The 24,660-nt window shown below is 33.5% G+C and overlaps 1 protein-coding gene across 10 annotated transcripts in view; it reads left to right on the forward strand.

Annotated features, from left to right (window-relative positions):
* The window catches only part of RELCH (RAB11 binding and LisH domain, coiled-coil and HEAT repeat containing), a 114,308-nt gene that overhangs the window by 55,177 nt on the left and 34,471 nt on the right, over positions 1–24,660 (forward strand). For 8 of the 10 annotated variants that reach the window (XR_001851773.3, XM_073213164.1, XM_017651058.3 and 5 more), the window contains 9 exons: positions 4,178–4,290; positions 6,667–6,757; positions 9,373–9,444; positions 13,705–13,845; positions 14,279–14,443; positions 16,537–16,684; positions 20,101–20,257; positions 20,860–20,983; positions 22,734–22,782. Coding sequence is in view for 9 of the 10 variants with exons in the window: in XM_073213164.1 (XP_073069265.1) it covers positions 4,178–4,290; positions 6,667–6,757; positions 9,373–9,444; positions 13,705–13,845; positions 14,279–14,443; positions 16,537–16,684; positions 20,101–20,257; positions 20,860–20,983; positions 22,734–22,782 (1,060 nt within the window). In the remaining variant the exon portion in view is untranslated. The remainder of the gene's footprint in view (positions 1–4,177; positions 4,291–6,666; positions 6,758–9,372; positions 9,445–13,704; positions 13,846–14,278; positions 14,444–16,536; positions 16,685–20,100; positions 20,258–20,859; positions 20,984–22,733; positions 22,783–24,660) is intronic. The other 2 variants (XM_017651059.3, XM_017651063.3) reach the window with 2 other exon arrangements.

Genomic DNA, 24,660 nt, shown 5'->3' on the forward strand with positions numbered 1-24,660 from the left:
CTTATCTGAGTCTTTGTAATGTTGTTCTTTCTTTATTCTTTACATGTTACTCTCAATATCATGAGAAGTCTCAACTGAAAATCTAAATCAGAGGATATACACTTACCAGTACTTGAATTTAAATTGCAATTCAGTATTGCTTAATTCCTAGGCAAAAGACTAGATGGAAAATTTCAAAACAGCAACTACTTAAAATTTTTTAAAATAAAGCTTGAGTTATAAAAAATAATTTTAGTGGAACAGTGAGGACAACCATGAGCTAGAATTTATTGGATTGTGTTAATCTTTCCAGAACTGTAGGATTTTGCTACTTGACCAGAAGAACTCAACCATTTCCTCTTTGATCTAATGTAAATGAAACTGATCTAAATGTAAATGATTCCTTTTCTGTTTTAGATTCCTTTCAGTACTTGGAGCCATTATCTTATCAATATTTCCATGAGTTTTTTAATCTTAAATTTTGCCTAATTTCATTTCCTACTTCATTTTTCCTCAGCTTAATATAGAATCAGTCATTCAGATGCTTCTTTTTTCCTATTTTTGTAACTCGAACACACACTAGTCTTTATAATACTGAGATAAGTAAAAATATTCATAAAATCAAATGTAAAAATTTAAAACATTTACTACTACTGCAAATGTGATTTATCATTAGAAGCTATGTTATTTTGCTTGCAAAACTTGAAAGGAGAATTAAAATGCTGGAATCCTTTCCTATTTAATTCTGTATAAAATTCCATGAGTAACCTAAGATTTAAGGGGTAGGAGATCCTTCATATAGAAAAGACTAGCTTTGTTATTTAAATTAAAAAAATAAAAATATTTAAAGCAAAAGTCATTTACTTGACAAATGCAAATTACTAAACCTTTTAAATTAATGAATTCTAGAGTCCTTTTCTAGCATGGTTAATAAAGTATTGGAACACCCCTGCAGGAGGATTGCTGCACTGATTTCCTCTCTAATAATCAGTACGATCAATTTTATATTTCACTTTACTATCAGGTGCGAAAGCATGTTTTGAAATATTTAACATTCCTGTTACTTTGATGTATGGGCACAGTAACTTTTTCATGTTGGGTGGAGGTGGGGAATTACCTTTGGGGTATAATGTTACCAAAGCCAAGGTATTTTCTTGCCATGGTTATTACTACTTTATTACTAACATGCGACATTAAATCTAAACACTTAAGGATTTTTTCATGTGAAAAAATCTTCAGCTTTAGATATAATGTCTAACATTGCTGTATCATTCTCAATACATTACTATTTAATCATTCAGACATTTTTAAAATCACTATCACCTTGTCTTCCAGAAGAAATATAGCTATCACTTTTAACTGTTTAATTCAGAATTACAAGGAAAGTTTTGAAGTACTAGACTTCTTCAGTTTGACAAATGCTATCAAAGGGAGAATATTTATTCAAATGTATAAATTTATGAATAGTATAAAAATGGTAAATAAGGACTTAATAAATTCTGATGTGGGTGTATTAGTATTTCAGAGGTTTGAAAAGATGAATTTATAACAAATAAATATGACTATACAGCACAGCAAATACATATTTAAAGAATTCATTATTTCAAGAGTGGTACAAATAAAAATGAGTAAATGAATGATAGAGAAGTGAGGATATTTGGAGCCAAAAAAATCATGGACGGCTCTATCAGAAACAGACTACTCTTTTTACTGTTTTCTCCCATCACTTCCTGGGCCTTTTCTTAGCTATCTACATGTTGCTATAAGAGGAGGAGGCCAGCTGGCATCCTTTATACACTGAGTTGCAGCTGCCACAGATGTTAATGTGCCAGAATGTACCCTGTTTTCCTCGGCGTGGATTAGCAACCAAAAATTATTGGCAGTGACATTCTGTATTTTGTTAATTTCACGAGAAGAAATAAAAGCATTTGGCAGTACAAATTATTACTGACTGTGATTCAGAAAAGTGAGAAGTTTTTTTTATCACAGCCCTAAATTCAAGAACAAATTTTAGAGTTTAAGGGAACAAAGACTGACGAATGGTTTTCCTCCCATGTCAGTTTGGATTGGTTGGTAATAGCTGCTTCGGTTAAGTGCTGTATATGGAAGCCTTTATGAAGTCAGCTTTGATCTCAATGGTAAAAATTAACAATTCCTTTAGCAATAGATAAGGAAATTGCAGATGAGGAAATTGCAGAACATGGGTGAAATATTTTCCATTCCTCTACTAATTGTTATTGCATGTTTCACTTGAGGAAACTAAAAATCAGAAAAGTTTGTGATTCTCATTAGGTTCTCTAACACTGAGGTGTAAATTGATACAGGAACTCTTCTAACTCCCAGTCCTGTGTTCTCAGTTTGGCACATCTGTAGCCATATCCCAGTTAAAAGAGTCTCCATATTAATGTATGACATAAACTTCCTCTTTGATTAAGATCACTGAGACTCATAGTTAAAAAAAAAGAAAAAGGCAAGAAAATATAATGCACCAAGAATATATAGCAACACAGTATTTTGGTGTGCCTGTTTTTGCGATAAAGAAGCTAGAAATTATGCTGTATATTTTAAATAGTGTGTGTGTATGTATTTGCAATTACACAAATACCTTAAGCCCATCTTTCATAACTTTAAAGAGTAACACAATAAGAAGAGAATAGAATAAGATAATGTAAGTGTATGTGTAGACACAATGGGAAAATGGGAAGAAGGGTCAGGAAGAAGCAAGAAAACCCTCAGGAGAGATTGAACATGGGGAAAAAGTACAAATAAAATATATAGAACCTTTCTTGATTATCAGACATTAAAATATTCTCTCTTTTTGTACGTGTCTTCTAGAGTAACTGCTTTTTCATCTTTAAGTGTTTCCACTCTCAGTGGTATATTGTGGATGATGCATTGGCCTTAGGCCCCTCATTAGTATCATTAGCTCTTAGCAGCCTAAATGGAATCCTCTGAGGATTAGTCCTTGGTATGATCATCTCCTACCCTAACATTTTATAAAAGGTTTATTTATTTTCTTCTATAAAATCATATTAAGCCTCTGGGGAAATCATTATAATTTTAAAATAATATGTAAAGACTTAGAAAATGTAGAAAGGGACTTGCAGTCCTGCCTTTACGTTTCAGTTTCAGTCAGTTCCTCTGAGAATCCTATCATCCGCTTCAAAATGGGAAGATACTCCTATAGTGTAGACTTTTCTTCAAAGTATCGTGCATTATTCCATGGTGATCAATCCCTATTTTAAATCTGCCAGCACTTTTTGGTAGGTAGGGAAGTAGATGGGAAAAAGAAACACGAATCATTCTGTCCATAAATTTTTTACATCATAATGATTTCTTTAAAATACCTGCAAAATACTGTTTTTATAACTGAGGATTTCTCTCCAAAAATACTTTATAATTTTTGGACCTTTAATCCATTAGTTTTGAAAATCCATTTCAAAATGAAAAACATCAGTATCTTTTGAATTATTACATAGTTTAATTAAAATGTGAAACAAGTTTAATTTTCAATTATTTCTTTGGAAGAGAGAAACTTGTATCTGTTACTTTGCTACAAAATTTTGAATTTACCTCTACATGTTGAATGTGCAAGAAACAAAATACTGTTGAAATTTTCCATTTCACCATAAAGGATTTCTACTGATTCTTAGTAGTATCAGTAGAACAGTCAACACCTGTAGAAATGGTTTTTTCAGTCAGTCACTGGGTTAGGTGCTAAGGGTGCAAAATTATTAATTATATCTAGTCTTAATAAAAATATACTATACTTGTGGAAGTGGGGGAGAGTTGTCTATTTTCTGTTATCTTTTTAAGTTTTATGATAATACACTTAACTTGTGCAAGTTTTTGTTTAAAAACACTATCAAAATTAAAATTACTATATGTATCAGCTTATAATAAGATGGAATGTAATTTAATATAAAAACGAGTGGACCCTTGGGAAGCCCTAGCTAAGAAAACAAGGTTAGGTGAATTTTAACTTTATTATATTGTGATTTTCACCCTCTGCACAACCAAAACATAAATATGTTTCAATATTTTTTCTTGAAATTTTAACCTTACAAAATTAGAATTTGCTCTTCTACATGTAAAGGTTTATTTCACTTAAAATATTCATCTAAGAACACTTTGGGGAAAAAAGAAAATTCTGCAATGCATTTTTACTTTGAATTTTTCCACCTTCATATTTCTTTAGGAGTTGATCCCCCTCATATTGTGTACAGCATGCCTACATCCTGAGCCTAAAGAGAGAGATCAGCTTCTCCACATACTGTTCAATTTGATCAAGAGGCCAGATGATGAGCAAAGGTGGGTATGGGTACTTTAGGAAATACAATGTTGACTTACTAATTTTACTAATTTGGCATCAAGATTAGCATTAATTTAAATGCCTCCTTTCCTTCACAATACCTATATTAAAACAAAGGAAACACTGGCCCCCATTGCTCAGCAATGTTTTCATTCTTGTTCTTCCAATTGGGTTGAATTTGTACACTTTTGTGTTAGTTACCTTTGGGCTTCTAATTCAAGTATTTATTTGCCTTTATCTTTCACATTTGATTTCTGAGAACTCTTAAATAGTTCTTCTTTTTCCCACAAATGAACTAGATACATAATGACCTCTTGTTGGTTATGCTTTGCAAGAAATAAAATATTTAATATATGAATTTCTCTATCACTGGGCTATCTGTAAGCCAATTATTGTGTGGCTAGAGGGATACAGTATTTTGTTTTGTTCGCTCCTGAGTTAAATGCCCAAAACCAAGGATGCCTGAATGGAGAAATGAGTTATACCTGAGGGTGGTGAGGGGAAGGGGCAGGGCACACATCGAGGTGACTTTCTAGAAGAAGAGGAATGGGTTCTGGTGAAGCAACAATGGTAAGTTGTCTATCTCAGAGAATAAAACCTTTGACTGCTAAATGAAGCTATGCAAGTGTGAATGTGATCGAAGCATCCTGATGGGTAGGCAGGTAGACTAGCACCAGTTGGATAAATTGGGCAGTGGAAATATTTTTATAAGTTATAATTTTCTATCTTAAGGAAAAAATGATTTTTTACTTATTACTTTACAAAACAGTAGCTATATACATTACGTTAGGTAACTTTATGTAATTTTAATACTTGTTTTCCAAGTATTTTTACAACTTTTACCCCTTCTAAAAATGTTGGGAAATCATTAAGAGTGAACCTTAAAACCAAATCATGCTTGAATTTTAAAAATACAAGGAATCTCTTCAATTATGAGAATGAAAATTGTTTTTATAGAGACTTTAAAACTCTGTAAGTATATATCTCTTTCCTGCTGTTACCAAAATATACCTGAGCAAGCAGGGAAACATGTCCTTCAGGTTCTAGTCAAGATTAATCTACACCAGCGGTCCTCACATCCTGATCAAATAGAAAGGGCAGTTAATACCATTAATACCATTCATTTCAACTGAGCATTTTGTAAGGACAATATGATGGTGCTGTATAGAAAAATTAATATTCATTTTCTTCTTGGAAAATACTATTCCCTATCTTGCTAGTTTAGTAATATTTTAATACCATTTATTTACAGTGTTATCTTTAGATTTGCAAGGAAAAAACTAGATTTGTAAGCCTGTTTCATAAGCTCTGCACATAAAGCTAATAGCTGCCACCTAGTGGCCAAAAGTACTTAGCCTTATATCTGGTTCGGCTGACAGGAATTGAGCGCTTGTGGCCACACATAAATCATTCACCTTACAGAGATACAATTCTTAATTAAAGTAGACTAATTCTTAATTAAAATAGACTAATTAAAATAGACTATTAAAATAGACTGAGCGAGTATGTATAATGTGGTTAGCAAACTAACAAAGCAAAATTTTTAAATTAGCATTATCTACTTAACATATAATCCTATAATCATTACTTTTCCTTAGTGAATGGTATCGGGCTTTTTTGATTATACCCTCATCACTGGCGTTTTTGGCTAGAGACTGCCTCCAGTTCCGTGTACATGGGCCTCTCCAGCATGGCAGCATACTTCATCAAAGCATGCCAGCTGAGGAGGCAGTAGAGAAAGTCCCACAAGATGCATATCACAGACTTTTGTAACCTAATCTCAGAAGTGACATCCCATCAGTTTGGCCTTTCTCTCTGTTAGAAGCAAATTATTAGGTCCAGCCTACACTCAAGTAGATTGAATTACATAAAAAGAAGTCAATATGGGGCAGTGTACATCCTTGGGATCTGTGTCAGAAGCTGCCTGCCACGGTTATCTTGGGTATAATACCAAAAATTCTAATTTAAGATGCATCATTTTACTAATATGATACCATAGTTTTTATTGTAGAAATACTAGCGGCTAATCACTGATTGTTTTAATGGCTAGGAACTAAAGTTTGGTAGAAGCTGCAGCATTAGACACAGTATAGATCTCAGACTGCAGGTGTAGGAAGCTAACTTAGGAGGTTACGAGATTCGGCTTCAGACCCTTAGCGATCCCTTCACGATGTCTCTCACAAACAGTGCTGCTGCTGAGAAACTGGTCTTAAACACTCCTTTGGTGGCAGCCAGCTATTGTTGGAAGAGTCTAATTTGTACAAAAATAATGCATACTTTATGTGAATTACAGAGTTGCCTCTTTTTTAACCCTTAGTTCTAGTTTTGCCTTCTACTGCAAATACAAGAACTTACTCATTTATGTTATTTTTCAGGCAGATGATATTAACAGGTTGTGTGGCATTTGCACGTCATGTTGGGCCGACTCGTGTAGAAGCTGAACTTTTACCACAGTGTTGGGAACAGGTAAATAACTGTATTGGGGTTTCCCCTAGCTATTACATGCCAACTTCATATCAGTGTTCATATCTGAGGGATATAAATTACGTTGCTGTTTCTCTAGCCCAGCTCAGTGATAGTGCTAAAGAATGCTCTGGGATAGTTTGCTTTGTTCATTCTTCCAACTTTGATACTTGAGAAACAGTAAGTAGTCCTAGTGCCGGGCACTGTTGTGGTCACTAGGGATACAGCGGTGAATAAAAGACAAAGACATCCTAGTGGGGACATCAGAGCAAACAAGTGATTTACGATGTCTTATAGTGTTATCAAACTATGAAGAAAAGTAAAGCAGGATGAGAATTAGAGAGTGATGAGGGGAGAAGGAACCTCTGGGGAAGTGATATTTAGGTAAGGATCTGAATGAAGTGAAATACTGCAAATACAGAAGCTCTGAGGTGGGAGTGTGCTTGATGAGTTCAAAGGAGAGCAAGGATGTGTGTGTGTGTGTGTGTATATGTAGGTAATATCGTATCTTGTATGTATTGTATACTTGTATATATTGCACGTATATACAAAACATAAAGTGTACTGTTATAAGAGGATTTTGTGTTTATAATTCAACTCACTACTAACAATACTTTTGAGTTTGTATTGAATTTTAATAGTGCAGTCCTCTGTAGAACTCAGAACCATTGACTTACTAGACTTGATACTTGGGTCATTAAGCAGCTTATTTTTCCATCTTAAAGATGGTTTTCTTACTTACAAAGACAAATTTCATTGACCTTATTTAGAAGAGCATAGTCACTTATTCAAAAGAAAAAATATTGCCCTCTGAAATATTACTAAAGTATATGATCTGTTAGAATTCTATTCCTAATTTAGTGGAGTAGTGTCTAGATTCAGTATGTAAAGTGAGCATTATATAATTATCTCTGACAATTCCTTTTGTCATCTATAGAGAATTGTATGTACTAATTTATGGTGAGACTCTATTCGCTGATAGATTAACTTGGAAATAACATGCAACTTTGGATTTATAATTGTATACAGTTATCCATAGATATATTTAATTTTTTAATAGTTCTTTTCCACTTTCTTTGCTCTTTTAAGCTTTATTGAGATATAATTCAGATACCATACTATTCACCCATTAAAGCATAATTCAGTGTTTTTTTTAGTATGTCCATAGAGTTACACAACCATCACCACTAACAATTTTAGAATAATTTTAGTCCCCTTAAAAGAAACTCCAACCCCTTGAACTTGGTTGTCATATTTCAAGATTGGCTATTTTGGGTCCCTAGAACTTCCATATGAATTTCAGGATCAGGTTATAAATTTCTGCAAAGAAGCCAGCTGGAATTTTCGTAAGAATTTCACTGAATCTGTAGATTAGTTTGGAGAATATTGCCATCCTAACAATAGTAAGCTTTCCAATCCATGAATATAGGATACATTCTAGTTATTTAGGCTTTTTAAAGTTTTGTTCAATGCTGTTTTCTAATCTTCAGAATGTAATTTATGCACTCATTTGTTTAATTTATTCCTAAGTATTTTTTTAGTACTATTATAAATAGAATTTTCTTAGTTTTATTTTCTGTTCATTGTTAATATAAAAAAATATAATTGATTTTTATATATACTTTTAATTTTGAGACTCATTGAGCTATACTAAATAAAATAAAATGAAAGCTTATGTATAGCATACTTTAACATTCAAACAATTCTGCTTTGAGGTTACTATTTCTGAATTAAATTTAATTCAGAGTTGTCACTTACAAACATCTCTACCACCACCTCTTCTATAACCTGAATGAACGTGGATATTGGGGATCTGTCTAGCCGCCTAGCTCCAGTTTGTTGCCCAGTAGATTGCTATATAATTTCTTTTCTTAATTTTAGGCATCCAATACATTAATGAATTATGTCACCTTTTCATATGGGAATATGAGAACAGATACACTTCTTTTCCAGTCAAAGAAAGATTTATATTCTATGAAGAAGACATATGGGAACAAAACCCAGTATGTGTCATTTTTTTTGTTATTTTTTGTTATAATTCAGTGTAGTCATCACAATAGCAAAACCCAATCAACCTGCATATGTGAACAGAAATGGACTGAAGTCTACTTATTTTAAAAACAAAATCCTATCACTGGTCAAGGGCTCTGGCTAAATCACTGATGAACTTACTGCCTAATCCTGAGGTAAAAAAGAGGACTGATGAATCATTCCTGGCACATACTACAGACCATATCTATAATATCCAGAATCTGGGTTTTCCAAATTAAAAAGTAATTTTAAAAAATAAAAGCAATGTTGCTAGGGAAGTAGAAAGTTGCTCCTGACACCCTAAGGAAAGCCTAGTCTTAGGAAAGCCCACAATCTCTAGACACCTTGCCAAATTTTTATCTTTGCTTTATCCTTTTTTCTTTAACAGATAACCCCTGTGACCTCATTTTTTTGGCTCTCCCTGATTCCCTTATTCTTGATCCACCTATAGCCACACAGAGATTCCTAGAAGTGGAAAAGAAAGAACCTTTATTGCATTCTTAACAGAATTTATGGTGAAAAATAATTCTCTGTTGCAGGAAGGGAGGGTTGTTTTTGGTGCTTGATTTATTTACTTTTTACTCTAGATTAATCACAAATACCCAGAAAGACGACTGCTTGTGGCAGAATCCTGTGGAGCACTGGCACCTTACCTTCCTGTAAGAATTGTCATTTTTTTCTTAAAAATTTGTTTTCCTTTTTAATAATAGACAGATCTTTTTTCAAGTGTCTTACATATTTTAATCTAAACTCTCCTAGGGCATGCTGTCCTAATAAAGGAAAAAGATGAGCCAAAAACAAAAGGCTCACATTGATATAATATGGCATTGCAGACAGGTACCTTAACCACTGATTTTGCATGAGTATAAATATATTAAACTCTATCTGCAGTTCTCAAAACATGGTCTGAGGACCATGGGGGTTTCTTTGAGATCCTTTCAGAAGTGTCCATGAGGATAAGAAGTATTATTAGAACATTTTTTGTCTTTTTCTCTGTGTTGCCATGTATACCACTTTTGAAAAGGCTGTAGTGGGCAACAAAGCTGGGGCATTAACACTGACCAAGGCAGTGACGTCCAAATATACTGATGATAATTGTATTCTGCACTGACATGCTCCCCAGTTCACTTAAAAATAAGCTTGATGAACCTGTAAAATTACTAATTCTACTAAATTTTTACCCAAGTATGAGTCTTTCTAATACTGTATATGATAAAACTGAAAATAGTTTTATCAAGCCCTTCTGCTACCTACCGAAGTATGATGCCTGTTTCAGGAAAAGCACTTCCAAAAGTTTTGAGTTGTGAGCTGAACTAGCCACTTTTTTCATGGGGTACAGATTTTACTTGACAGATCACTAACAAACTATGGCTATTCAGACTTGGGTATTTGGAAGACATTTTCATGAAAATGAATGAAATGAGCTGCTCACTTCAAGGAAGACAAGTAGACAACATTTATTGCCAATGATGAAATTGGAACTTTTAAGTGAGAACAAGAACTTTGGAAAACTTGTATCTGTCACCATGAGTTTGACAGCTTTCTAAGTATGTAAACACTTTGCATATGCGGTCAGTGGTGATATTAACAAATGTAATTTTTTTTAGATGAAAATAAAATGTGTCAGTATTGAATAACTTCTGCATAACTGTGGTCTGGTGTTTCCCAAATAACCAATGCATAATACTCAAAATCATGCATGCATAAAAATAGAGCCAAAGTCTAAGATAGACCAATGGGATTTAATGTATCAGTGTTTAAAGTTTCTTAACAATGAAGCATATTACAGTTTCGGATTCCAACATTGCAATCAACCTTTGAGAAACTATTACTTGTCCAGTTTTAATGTAGAATCAAAGCAGAATATCTATCCTTATCAAAAAAGGCTATTAAAATACTCCTTCCTTTTTTTCAATTACATGTCTATGTAAGGCCAGATTTTCTTAAATACTTCAACCAAAACAACATATCACAACAATCAGATGCGGAGCAGACAGAAGAATCTATCTGTCTTCTAAGTCAGACATTAAAGAGATTGGCAACAAAATATAAAACAACACTGTTCTAATTTTTTCATTTTATAAAGTTTCTTTCATTAAAATCTCATTCATGTTAACCTTTTTTTAAATTAAGGTACATTAAATGCACTAGTCTTGGTGTACAGCTTGATGAATTTTGACATGTGTACACTCATGTAACCGTCACCCTCATATTAACCTTTAATTAGTTTACTGTTACTTTTAAATATTTGCTTTAACTTCTTTTATGGTAAATGTCAGTAGATACCCACCCAAACAAAAGCTTTTTTTTTGATGTTCATTAATTTCTAAGTGACTAAAGGAATCCTGCCACCAAAAAGACTGAGAACCACTTAACTGTTGTAACCTTTTAGGTATCTTCCCATAACACCATGGCTTAGCAGGAGTTAGAGGGATGAAGTGACATCAGAGTTTTTCTAAATTTATATTTTAAATTATAATAATATAGTTTAATAAACTGTAAGCTATAATTTAAACCAGAGCTTGACAAACTACAGACTGGAGACCAAATCTAGTCCATAGCCTATTTTTGTAAATAAAGTTTTATTGTAACACAACTACACATACTTGTTTATGTATTGTCTGTGTCTGTTTTCATACTGCAATAGCAGATTTAAGCAGATGTGGCCAGAGTCCTTGTGAATCACCCCAAAGCCAAGAGTGTATTCCATCTGGCCCTTTATAGAAAGTTTGCTGACCCCTGCCTTAAGGGCCATTTTTGTAAGATTGTTCTTTAAAAAGGATACAAAAAGTGGAATTAAACAATACATGAGCTGTTTGTATTGCATTTACTGTTAACTTCATATTCTTTTGTGAAGTGAGAAACCAATAGTGAAATGATTATCTTTTTTAAAAGTAAACTTTGTTTTTTTACTCAGAAAAAGTACAAAGAAAAAAGTCAACAGCCTCATTCTCAGTGACAATATACTTTTCTTATTTTGTTAAAAATAAATTTTCATATAGTACAGAAAAGAATAAAATGAAAATGAAAGACTTCCCTTCCCTGGTCCCTAGTCATTCTCTCCAAAGATATCTCCTGTTAATAGTTTTTAATACTTACAGAAAATAAAAATATATGTCTATACAAGCCTGCATCTTTATATCCTTCAAAATTTTCTTACCAAAAATTAACCAAACTGTATACAATGTTCTCTATCCCTGACAGTGAACACTATTGATTGGCTCTGATGTGTATCTGTACATTTTTTACATTTCTCATACTTTTAATAGCTCTGCACCTTTTAGCATTTGCATTTTTTATTTTAGTGTTAAATTGTCCCCAACCAAGATAGCACAGATTTATACTCCTATCAGCAGTGCACTGGAGTTATTATTGTCCCATACCTTCATCAGGAACTGGACATAATGAAATTTTTTTAATGTTTTTGTATCTGAAGCAGAAAACTGGTATCTTCTTGTGATAAATTATATAAATTGACATTTATGAGTGAATCTGAACATCCTGTTATTTATTGTTAGAAGACAAAAGATGAACATCCCACGCTGAACAAAGGAAAAGTAAGCTGTTAGGTACTGCTCCTAATACTGGAAGGCAAAGCAGCATTAAACAGTAGACTTAGTGTTTCCTCCTTGGATCGCCACTCGCCTTGTACCCCTGGTGTAACTGACAACAGTAAAATCTTAGTGTGGTCGTGGCTTAAGTGGAATACTTCATGACTGTTCTGTAGGTTCCCTGTGGCATGTTGAAACTAACTGCCACAGTCGACCTCAGCCCAGAACAATGTGAGTAATACCCAGCTGAAGTTACTTACCTCTGTCCTGTTGTCCATGGTCATGCCAACCAAGAAGACCTTTTAAGGTACTTTATGGCATTTTTGTGGATAATTTTTAGCCTAATGGATAAACAGGGCTCTACCGAAATCCATATTCATTAACTATATGTGACCAAAATCTGCTAAAATAACAAATTTTTTTGTTTCTAAAAATTAAAAACAAAATCCAGGTCATTTAAAAATGTCTGTCAGACCCTTCTCTGCATACCAAATCACACTGTAAATTTATGAAAACTGTCACATCATCTATCTTTATTTTACTTTAGCCGTTATAGGTAAAAAGGCCCTCGATAAGTTTAGATATAAATAATTTTGTAAGTCGATCAAATTACAATAATAGTACAAAGAAAGGAAAGAAGGGCAAGAATTTGTATAGTAGTAAATCTTTATTCTAACCTCGGTTATTAATTCAGCTAAAACATTCTCTATGAAAAAATTCTGTGGAATTAAAACAGAATATGGTTGCCACTGAATAAAACAGTAGCATCTGAAAACAGCAATGCAATTCTTTTTAAAGGACTTTTAAAGTTTACTCTTTTTTTTAATCATGCCTGGATTTTTGTCAGTTCTTCAAAAAAAAGGAACATAAGGATTTTATGTTTTCACTCTACTGATCCTAGGCAAATGTTCTGATTAGCAGAATGATCCCTTCTATTATCCTAAATCTGAATTCATGTTTTTGAGTTAAAACAGGTGGTAGTCATAGAAGAGTCAATTGTCCATTTATAGTAGTAGAGTATTAACTGTTGATTTGCCAGAAGTGCCTGCCATTCTGTGCTGTCAGGCTTTGAGGGATTGGCACATATTTAGTAGTTACAAAAACATGCTGGGAGATGATTCTTAATACTGAAGTCAGAGGAGATACTACGATCTTTTGAGAGGGATGGTGAAAGAAGAGGAGAGGATGGAGGAAAGTGATACTTTCTGTATCCGTAATATTTCATGTCTTTGAAAAATGAAGGCTTGAAATAAACATAATAAAATGTCAGTGAATATTTAATCTGGATTTTGAATATGTGGGTGTCGTTATTTTCTATACTTTTCTGCTTGTGCAAGTAAATAGTAAAAGCATTTTATTTATTTTCAGAAGGAAATCCGCAGTTCCTTGGTTCTTTCAATGTTGCAACAGATGTTAATGGAAGATAAGGCAGATTTGGTAAGAGAAGCTGTGATCAAAAGCCTAGGTATCATTATGGGGTACATTGATGATCCTGACAAATATCAACAGGTAAGCATTTCACAGGGAACCCCATTTACTTCAGTACAATATTCTAAATAATGTAATATTGCAAATCTCTAATTCAGGTACCCTGTAATCTATAGTAGGGACGGCAAATATGTCAACTTCGACTAGTTGGAGTTGGCTACCTGGTTTCAATTCTCCAATGTAGAGAGAATGCTATGATTTATTTATAGTGTCTGCCACAGCTTTGTGGCAGGAAATTGGCATCAAGCCTGCCATGTTTACCACCCTTTTTCTTTGGTTTCCCCACCAGTGAATACATGTCATTTTTTTAAAATAAAATGGGAAGGGCAGGATTATGACTGGCTGGCTTTCTTTCTGAAATTGTTTTCTAAACGTACTACAATGTATATTTCATTGAATATTTTTTAAGTCCATTCTTTTTTAAATGTATGTTTTGCCTGTTTCCTTTTGGCAGGGTTTTGAATTGTTGCTGTCGGCCTTGGGTGATCCCTCAGAAAGAGTAGTAAGTGCAACACATCAAGTATTTTTACCAGCTTACGCTGCCTGGACTACAGAACTAGGAAATTTACAGTCTCATCTTATACCTACACTGCTGAACAAGATTGAAAAACTTCTCAGGGTAAATGCTTCATTTATTTAGTTTATGGAAATTAAAAGGTACGTTCTAAGGCTTTCTGAAAGAATGTTGGGGAGCAAAGACAGAAAGGACCACTTAGGTGAACATTCTAATAGATTACCAGTTAAAGATGCTGTTAGACTAGAGCCAAGAGACATTTGCTGAAGCTTTGCTTTGTTGAAGCTACAGGAAAAAGGGCATCTGGGTTTGTTAGCTGAAATAGCACCTTAGTGGCACTAACTCATACATTATACTGATATCTAGCTCTTTTTTGCCTCTTCTGAAGATTTAAAATATTTTAGGTAAAGTATCAGCTGTTCATAGTATGCAGAGATAACTAAAATATGAGTCTCTAAAACTTTCTTATTTACACAATGTCAAAATGCTTTAACTGTGTCTGTTTCACTGCAGTAGTTCATTTCCTCACTTTTTAAAATAAACTTCTCATTTTTTCCCAAGTAAAAGAATTGAAAAAAAGTTGAAGAAGTGATAGAAATTTCTTGATCACATTTTTGTACTAAAAATCCCTTTTAAAGTCTAGAAGAAAAACTAACATTTCTTTTTTTTATTATTAAGGTATCACTGATATACACTGTTATGAAGGTTTTACATGAAACACATTGTGGTTAGCACATTCACCCATATTATCAAGTCCCCTCCCCACCCTATTGAAGTCACTGTCCGTCAGCATAGTAAGATGCCGCAGAGTCACTACTCATCTTCACTGTGCTACCTGTCTTCCCCGTGACCCCCACACACACCCCATGCGTACCAGTCATAATGCCCCTCAATCCCCTTTTCCGCCCACTGTCCCCCACCCTTCCCCTTTGGTAATTGCTAGTCCCTTCTTAGAGTCTGGGAGTCTGCTGCTGGAAAAACTGCCATTTCTTTAAAGCCTATTATGTTCCATGAAGGTAGATACTTTATATATAAAATTTATTATTTCATGCTTATAACACTTCTGTGTTTTTGTGTGTGTGTGGAAACCGAGTGCTTAATTTGTTCGTGGTCCTAGTGACAGAACCAGAATCTGATCTATAAGGCTCTTCTATAAAATATTTTTCCTACTCTGTAGATGGCACACAGACACACACACACACATATATAAATACACATGTATTTATTTAATTTAAAAATTGGACTTTTCTTCTGTAAATTTTAGAATAGGTATTAAAAAAGCTAAATAGACAGCTAGACTGAAGTACTCCTTTTTATGAAACCTAGGGAGCTTTTAAAGTGTGTTTTTAAATATTTGCATTCCTCTTAAGAATTATCTATACCTGGTTTTTCTTACTCCATTTCATAACATGCTAATTATATATTGCTACTAAACATATTTCTAGTATTCAGCATAGATGTAACTCTCCCATGAAGAAATTAACTAATTTAGAAATTGAAAGTAAGTCACTGGTATATCTGGTATTTCTGACACAGCTGTTATTTTATAATACAGTAATGACATCTCAAGTGGATTTAAACGGCAGTAAACACTTTATCTCTAATAATTCTATTTCACTCTAATATTTGGTTTCTCTGTTACCACACTGATCCTTTTACTCTTTTTTCCTTTGTTTTCCATTTCTTTGTTTTCCATTTGAAATGTCTTCTCCTACTTTTTACCTGTGTGTTGAAGAATAATTTTAGAGTGCTTGCCAGCAAGTACAGGTGCCACCAAACCTATAAAAGGAGGAGAAGTAGGAGAGGAAAGTACCAAGCACTGCTCCTGGCTTCACAGTTGAGCATATGAAATGATTCCTGTGGCTCACCTTTCATTCTCTTTATCCTGACATGAAATTTCAAAAGATAAGAAATTTCTCTTAAGAGAAAAAGGCCTGTAAGTTCATACAAATGGAGGGGATGTGGTTCACCCTAAAGTTTTCCATTTAAAAGCTTCTACTGCTTTTGCAGTGCCTTAGTGCTCCTTCACACCTTCACAGAAATGGAGCCGAGATTCTGGGTCATCTGTTCCTTAGGTGTTACGCTGTGAGCCTAACATACAAGAACTTAAATGTTTTAACATTTGCCACAGAAAGGGAGAGTAGCACAAATACATCATTTCAGAAGACTGAAGTAGCTTCCATCTCCTTATGTTTCAGGAAGGAGAGCACGGGCTGGATGAACATAAGCTCCACATGTATCTTTCTGCTCTGCAGTCCTTGATCCCATCTCTCTTTGCGTTAGTGCTACAGAATGCACCTTTCTCCAGCAAAGCCAAGCTGCATGGTGAAGTGCCACAGATAGAAGGTACTGACCTGAAATTATGAAAGGAAAATGTAGAGAATTAGCAGCCTAGCTTCCCGAAGAATTGTTTTTCATTAAAATTCTAAAGATCACTTTATATGACAGCATAATTACTAATGTGTTATGTGTGTGAACTATCATGGTTGTAGACTGTATGTATCTAAGGTAAACTACGTGGCTTCATCTCCTATGATTAAGCCTCATGGTATTATTTTGTAATATTTTACTGTCTTTCCATTCGTAATATGTAGTCTTTTTAAAATCTATCTTTTTAGTAGCTGAAGTAAGTGTTTTCTTTCATTAACAGAGCTGAATCAATGAAAAGATTCATTTAATAGTTATTCTAGTTTATGAAGCTTGTCATTTCTACTCTCTCTACTTTTTCTTCCCCACCTGTTCACCTTATTTTCAGTAGGGGAAAGTAAATGTAGTTACTCTTTCCTGTTATATCCTTGATAGGAATGTAAGCATATAGAGAAGAATTTTCTTTTTTTTCCACAGTAGAAATATGACTTATTTTTAGAAATAGGTGAAATTGATAGTGAAAGTATTTTCTTATCTCACTGTCCAGCTAGCCAGTAAGCGATCTTTGATCCATGGTACTTAGTAACTCCACTCTACCTAAACCCCTAGATAAATAGCTATAGACAAGCTATTCCTGTTAGGAAGTCCCTTTGCAGTTTTTTCAAATATGTGAAATTATCCATGTCTCTTACTGGCTTCTGATAAACAAAAGAATTAAACATTGAGAACATCAATAGACCCTAAATGTTTTTAGAATTGTAGTTTTCATATAAAGTGAACTGGGCTACCTATATAATCTTTTCGGTTATGAAGTATGTGTCCTAGGATACATGAAGCACAGCATAAAAGGTGAATGTCAGCTTACTTGAAAAATTGAGAATGGGTGGGGTAGAGTTAGCATAATATTTTAATGTTATTGAGGAGAGTGAAAATTCAGACTTTCAAGGTAGGTCTTTAGCAGGCAAGCTGGCCATTTCAGGTTCTGCCCTTTCACTCACTAAGATACCTCAGCTGCCCAGGGACCTTCCTGCCTTTATAATTCCCTCTCTTTCTCTGTCTTGCTCTACTGGTTAGCTAGGGCTGTTGTGACAAAGTACCACACATGGAGTGCTTTAATAACAGAAAGTATTGCTTACAGTTCTAGAAGCTAGAAGTCTGAGATCAGGGTTGGTTCCCCCTGAGGGCTGTGAGGGGATCTGCTACAGGCCCCCTCCTAGCTGCTGCTGGGGGCTGGCCGTCTTTGGTGTGCCTTGCCTTGTAGATGCACTAGCGCAATCTCTGCCTTCATCTTCATAGTCCATTCTCCCTGTATGTATGTATCACTGTGCCCAAATTTCCTGTTCCATAAGAACTGTCGTACTGGTTAGAGGCCCACCATACTCCAGTATGACCTCATCTTACCTAATTACAGCTGCCACAACCCTATTTCCAAACACGGTCACATTCCAAGATTCTGTGGGTTAGGACATGAGCATGAATTTTTTAGTGGGGGACACAGTTCAACCCATAGCATTTGCTATCATTCGTTCATTCATTTATTTAACAAATAATAATTAAATGTCACCTGTTGCCAAGCACATGCTGGAGATTAGATAGAAAACCTTCAAAGCAACTGTTTTACCATCCTGAACATATTCTTCCTGTTGTTTATATGGCCTTTTCTTGTGATTGTGGCTTCATCATACAAAAAATAATCTTCTATTTTCAGTTCTTATTGACTTAATTTAACTCTCTGACTTTTAACAGTAGCTGTAAATGTTGGTGATATTATCCCCACATCTGGGTTATAATCACATTTATTATAAATGAGGAAATATATCCCTAGGGTCTGTGTATCACTTCTGTATGTGTATCTGTACATACATCTATATGTTTTTGGATATAATTCATTATAATTGAAGATTTATTTGTTTTCTTTTTAATAATAGAAACAAGTGTTTTTATTACCAATTTATTTCAGTGTTAGCTAATATTTATATTGGGCACTATTTTAAACACGTGGGATACAATCATGAATAAAATAGACAAAAATCTCTGCCATCAGAGAGCTTACATTCTAGTGAGAGGGAAATAAATTAACATCACAGCCATAACAGCTCTTATTTTGCTGTATAATTGTATTATTTTGTTGACAATAAAATGTTGATGTCTGGCCAACCTATTAAAATGACATTCTGGTATCCCCTCACCATCCAAATCTATTTGATTCCTGAGTATACAAATAGAAATATCAGTGAGGAATTCTGTGTTACCCAAATTCATTTATTTGTTTGTATATTATGATAGCAAATAGAGTTCGCCTAGCAAGGGATAAGCTTCATCTGCCCCTATGATATCATTAAAAGCCTTGGGAAACATACAGAAACAGTAACATCTTAATTTTATCTTTGAGCATTTTAAAAATGAAGTGTTTTCTCATATTTTCTTAATTTTAATACTAATCACTAAGCCATTAATATGTTTGGGGAAAGTGCTGCATCCTTTTTTGTCTTTTTTAGGCTGTTAGCTTGTAAGCAGGAATTTCTTTCCAACAGTTAGTGAGCTGCTGGCATGAATTTATTCACTTAACAGCCATCCAAGAAGTGTTTCCTTCATAACCTGGGATCTAATTATGATCTAGAGGATCATAAATTTCACTGATATGTTTGAACTTTAATATATACCAGCACATATTCATGTTTTATTTCTATAATTTTAAAAGTAAGTTTTTCAGTTTCCCCGCAAAGCTTCTAAAGTGTATAAATGGGACATTGGTTGTAATATTTATAGTATATTTTGCCTTATCTTACTAGTCGCTGATTTTAACACTCTGTGTTAACTAAATATTTATTGAACTATGGAATTTTTTTTAAATAAAGAATTTAATATTGGAAATTAAATACTTAAGAAAGCTGTTCATCTAAAGCTTTAATATAATTTGTATCATTCTTCCCTGGTACAAAATAATTTTTTCTCTGTTAACCTATTAGTTTCTTATTCTCTGAAGGAAATCTTTTACCATATTTACTATTTCATTGACATAAACAGTCTGGTGGAATTACAGGTATTTTCTATTTTTTTAAAACCAAATGCAAATCCATATTTTAGCTAAGATCTTAACTTTGGACTAATTTTAATTTAACCTAAATGAAATTTTACTCTTCATCAGCAACCAATTTCATTACAGTATTTCTTGAAGCTATTTACTCTCATAAAATCTCCTCAATTTTTGAGATTTGTTAAATTTGTTCATTTTTTTCTAAAAATTATTTGATTAACAGATCTCAGTTTTATGTTTAAGGTTTATAAGCTAATTAAATATCAAGAGGCAAGATCTTAACTTACCTTTTGACAAAATAGCTAACTTGCCAAACTGCCATTTTCCACATGATTTATTTTGCTTCTTTTATTTATAGTAACTAGGTTCCCTCGGCCTATGTCTCCTCTTCAAGATGTGTCTACAATTATTGGAAGTCGTGAGCAATTGGCAGTACTACTCCAACTTTATGATTACCAGCTGGAACACGAGGGTACAACAGGCTGGGAGAGTTTACTATGGGTTGTCAATCAGTTGTAAGTTACCAACTCCATATTCATTTGGTATACCTCAGTCGGTTGAATGGAATTTAACTGTATTTAGCCTTGGCAGTGAGGAACAAATATAACAATATAAAAAATCGAGCAAAACATAACTTGCCATCATCTACAGTAAACTATTTTAGGAGAGGAGATTTACAGCACTGGATATGTAGTTATCTATGAAGATGGTGTAGCAGTTTTATGTCAAAAGGACCTATCTGTAGCCTTGTTGTTTAATAGTGGTGATGGATTTTAAACCACATCCAGACTTACCATTTTTGGAGGCCAAAATGGATGCCATTTTAACCAAGCTCTGTGTAGAGCATCAAATCCATTGATTTGAGTCTCATTAATTCCATGCCCAGAACTCTGCCACTAAGATTCTATATATTTTATAGCAAGCAGTTAAAATTTATTTTCAAATGTAAACTTCAGACCTCTTCAGAGGGTCCCAAACAACTCCTTTGCTTTCCAATTTAACTGACTATGAAAAGCAAAACAAAAGAGGTTGTTAGCTTTGCATTGTTTGAGAAATTGGCAAGGAAACAGTAATTTATATGTATCCCCTGCCTATTTTTCTTTCCTTTCATATTCAGGTTGCCACAACTTATAGAAATAGTTGGCAAAATTAATGTTACTTCAACTGCCTGTGTCCATGAATTCTCCAGATTTTTCTGGCGCCTTTGCCGGACATTTGGCAAAATTTTTACAAACACTAAGGTAAAAATTTGTATTCCATGTTTTCTTATATGCAAGAGACATAGAAATGTAATGTGTTAATTAATGCTATAACAGTAAATAAAACCATGATCCCTTCCTTTACTCTAATTATCTTTTAATATCTCAGAAAACTATGATAGTAAAAGAAAATTCTAGTTGGTCAAAATTCTTATCTTCATTGATGATTTAGCCTAAACTTAGTTTGTATACATTTGTATGTAAGGTCTACTCACTATGGCTATCTCAAAGATTTTAAGCTCAAAACTCAACTGTAATTCTTGATTCTGGCACTTTACCATTGACCACAGAATAGGAAGTGGCTCAGCACACTTTGGTCAAAACCACAGGCAACTGTGGAACCAAAGTAGCTTATGTATACAAGAGGTGCTTCAAGAATACCAGCTCTTAGAAAAACATGGACACTTGAGATAAATGCTGCATGTTTAGTCACTATCAGAAGTATCATTTGTCACATATCCCTGCCCACAGCTTATTTGGTAGTTTTGGATTTGAAAATTGGAATGTCCTATCTCAGTTTCTTCCTTGATCCTGTTACTCCATTTGTCTTTGAAACATTATTAAGCCATTTCTTTAGAGACTGTATAAAAACATAAAAAGATGTAGTTGATAGAATCAAATTTTAATAAAGACATTTAAAAGGTAAGAATTTTGTACAACTCTTTACTATTAAATCTGTAGTTATTGAAACATTCAAAGCAAAATAGTTTGGTATAGTGGACTGGACAAAATTAGGAAGATGGATTATGTCCCTGTTATGTTTGTGACCTATAATGAATAATTTATCTGGGCTTAGTCTTTTCATATGTGAAAGAAACTGATTCAGTGTCTTTTAGTTCTATAAGTATGATTTGTACATTAGTCTTTTTAATAGTGGTCTTCACTTCAGTTGCAGATGAATATGTAAATTAAGATGCCAGACCTGCCAATAGGAGGGCAGCACCAGACCTTGATGTTACTGTAAAAGCTAAAAGATCACTTTACATTTTTCAGTAACATCTAATTATTAAACATATAATTTGCTTTTACTGTTATTAATATTGGCAGAAATTGTTAGACATTTCCAAAAAAAGTAGTTACTGTTTTTTACAACAGTAAGTAGGAATCCACTTTAGCACTTAACAGTAAGTGGTTAGCTTCAGTAGCTGGAAATCTGAGATAATGTTACTAATAAAAAAATGAAACAAGTATTTGCTCTAACTTAACTATTAAAGTTAAATTCCGTATTTGATGTTTAAATTTAAATTTTAAGGAAATTAAAAGACTAACCTATGTAGATGGATATCATATGAGAATACATTACTAATTGAATACTCTAAATGAGTAGAATTTTCTTATCTTTTTTAAATACAGAAAATGTTTTTTTAGTCATATAATATCTACCTAAATATCATCAAGTTAAGTTGTAGGAGGTAGTAATTTCAAGAGGTTAAAAATCATAGAAAATATTTTACTTTAATGAAAGAAACCAAAGGCCCTTCAGAAAACACTTGCTGACCTGATTTTTAAAGTATTTTGCCTCTAAAGTTGTTATTTTCAGTAACTTGACTCTCTTTTTAATCCTAAGCTTCTGAAAATTTATTGTATTTTTAACCACTTGAATCAATGGCCTATAAAGCAAAATAAAGAAATAGTAATAGTAGTAGCAGCAATAGTAAACGTTTTATTTATTGAACCCTCAGTTGGTCCAATGAACCTGAGACTTTTTGGATCTTTTCTTTGGGCTGCTTAGGTAAAACCTCAGTTCCAGGAGATTTTAAGACTGTCTGAAGAAAACATTGGTAAGTTTTTTTGTTACCAGTTTTAGAAACAATTAAATCTCTTTACACAGGAAAAATACTGTATTTTCTATATGCAAATTGTTTGCTTGAACTAGCAAGTAGAATTATAAAAGAAAATTTATACTGTGGAGTTCTTAATTTTGTAACTGTCACATCTGATATCCCTCCCATCAGGTGGTAGTGAGATTAATTTCTGTCAATTTGATTGTAAATATCTACCATTGTAATCAGATTGACCTAAGGCTGAGCTCATCAATGTGAGTAGTTGTACCTTAGGACATTTGAAGTGGTATGTTCAAGATACTGAAAATTACAAAATAGACTTCAATTCAAAGTTATTTAAAAGTTCTAAAAATTAAAACAAACATAATGGAATAGAGTACAAAATGTGTATATATGTTTTTAAAGTGGAACGTGAGATTTTTGAAAGCTGCCTCTGCTGATAGTTTTTGCTCATCTGTCTTCAAAGGTCTAGTTACCACACTATTGGCCTAAGAACTTGTTTACATGTGGATTTTATGTCCCTGTATTTTTTCTAGTTTCTAGGAAGAAATTGTGTCAAATGGTAGAAAATAAGCATATATAGATGCCCTGCTTTTTTTTTAATAGCTTGATTGATTTTGACTATATAGATAATTCTTATCTCAAATCCTACCTTAGTGACTTAATTTGAGTCATCTATAAAACTCCACTATTGGAGTTCTATAGCATCTTACTACACTGATGGACAGTGACTGTAATGGGGTATGTGGTGTGGACTTGATAATAGGGGGAGTCTAGTAACCATAATGTTGTTCGAGTAATTGTACATTAACGATATCAAAATTAAAAACAAACAAATAATTAACTAAATAAACAAACAAATAAATAAATAATAAAATTAAGTAATAGACATGAAAAAAAAACTCCACTATTGGCTCACAGGCATTTAAAGAATGATAAGTGAATGCTTTTAAGTTTGAAAACATGGCTGATTTTTTTGTTGTTGCTATTATCTGTTCAGTTAATTATTCTTATGATAAATTAGTAAAGAATATTTACATATTTTAGAAACTGACAGATTTTAGAATTCTTAGTTAGCTATGAATGTTCAGCTGTTCACATAGGAAGTGATTATTAACCCCGTATATGCAGTCTATGAATTCAACTTAAGTTCCTAACCTCAAAATTTACCTCTCAACTGCCATAGTCACACTCAGCCAACGTCAGTACTCCCCCAACGAAAAAATTATTCTTACCAAGAGAGTACACAAACCTCAAATACCAACTTATCAATAAGAAATTGCACCTTTTTTTGCTAAAATTTTTTCAGGGCAATTTGTTAAATGTATCTTTTCAACTCAATTTCTTCAGTGTTCTATTTTCTGAAAAGAATTTAAAACCACATGAAAACAGAAATATTTTAAGTACATAAAAGCAAATATAAAGCACTTAAAACAGTGTCTAAAGATCAGTACATAAGGGCTGTTGATGCCATAAATAATGACTGTCATATCATCTCTGGAGTCTTTCTTTTGAAAGCATCAACAGGTGCTACATAAGAAAATTTCTCATTTTACAGTGGTTCCAGGGCACTTACCTGTGGTTGGATGCTTTCCCTTCTCCCCCGGCTTTATTAGTCTGACTCCTTCCTCCTCCACGAAAATAATCGTGTTCATGCCTGGCTGAAAATCCGATAGAGGATACAGGAGGGGCTCTGAAACTAAGCTAGTACTGGAAACTAGGTAGCATCTCACATCTGGAAGCAGATTAAATAATACGTATCTAGACGGATCTTTTAGCTGAGTGCCTTTACATTTTACTAAATACTAATTGAAAGCATAAAAATGTTTGAAGGCTTGCTTATATGGGCACTTTGAAGGCATGAAGAAAACTGAT

Source organism: Manis javanica, chromosome 9, assembly GCF_040802235.1.
Source record: "Manis javanica isolate MJ-LG chromosome 9, MJ_LKY, whole genome shotgun sequence".
NCBI lineage: Eukaryota > Metazoa > Chordata > Mammalia > Pholidota > Manidae > Manis > Manis javanica.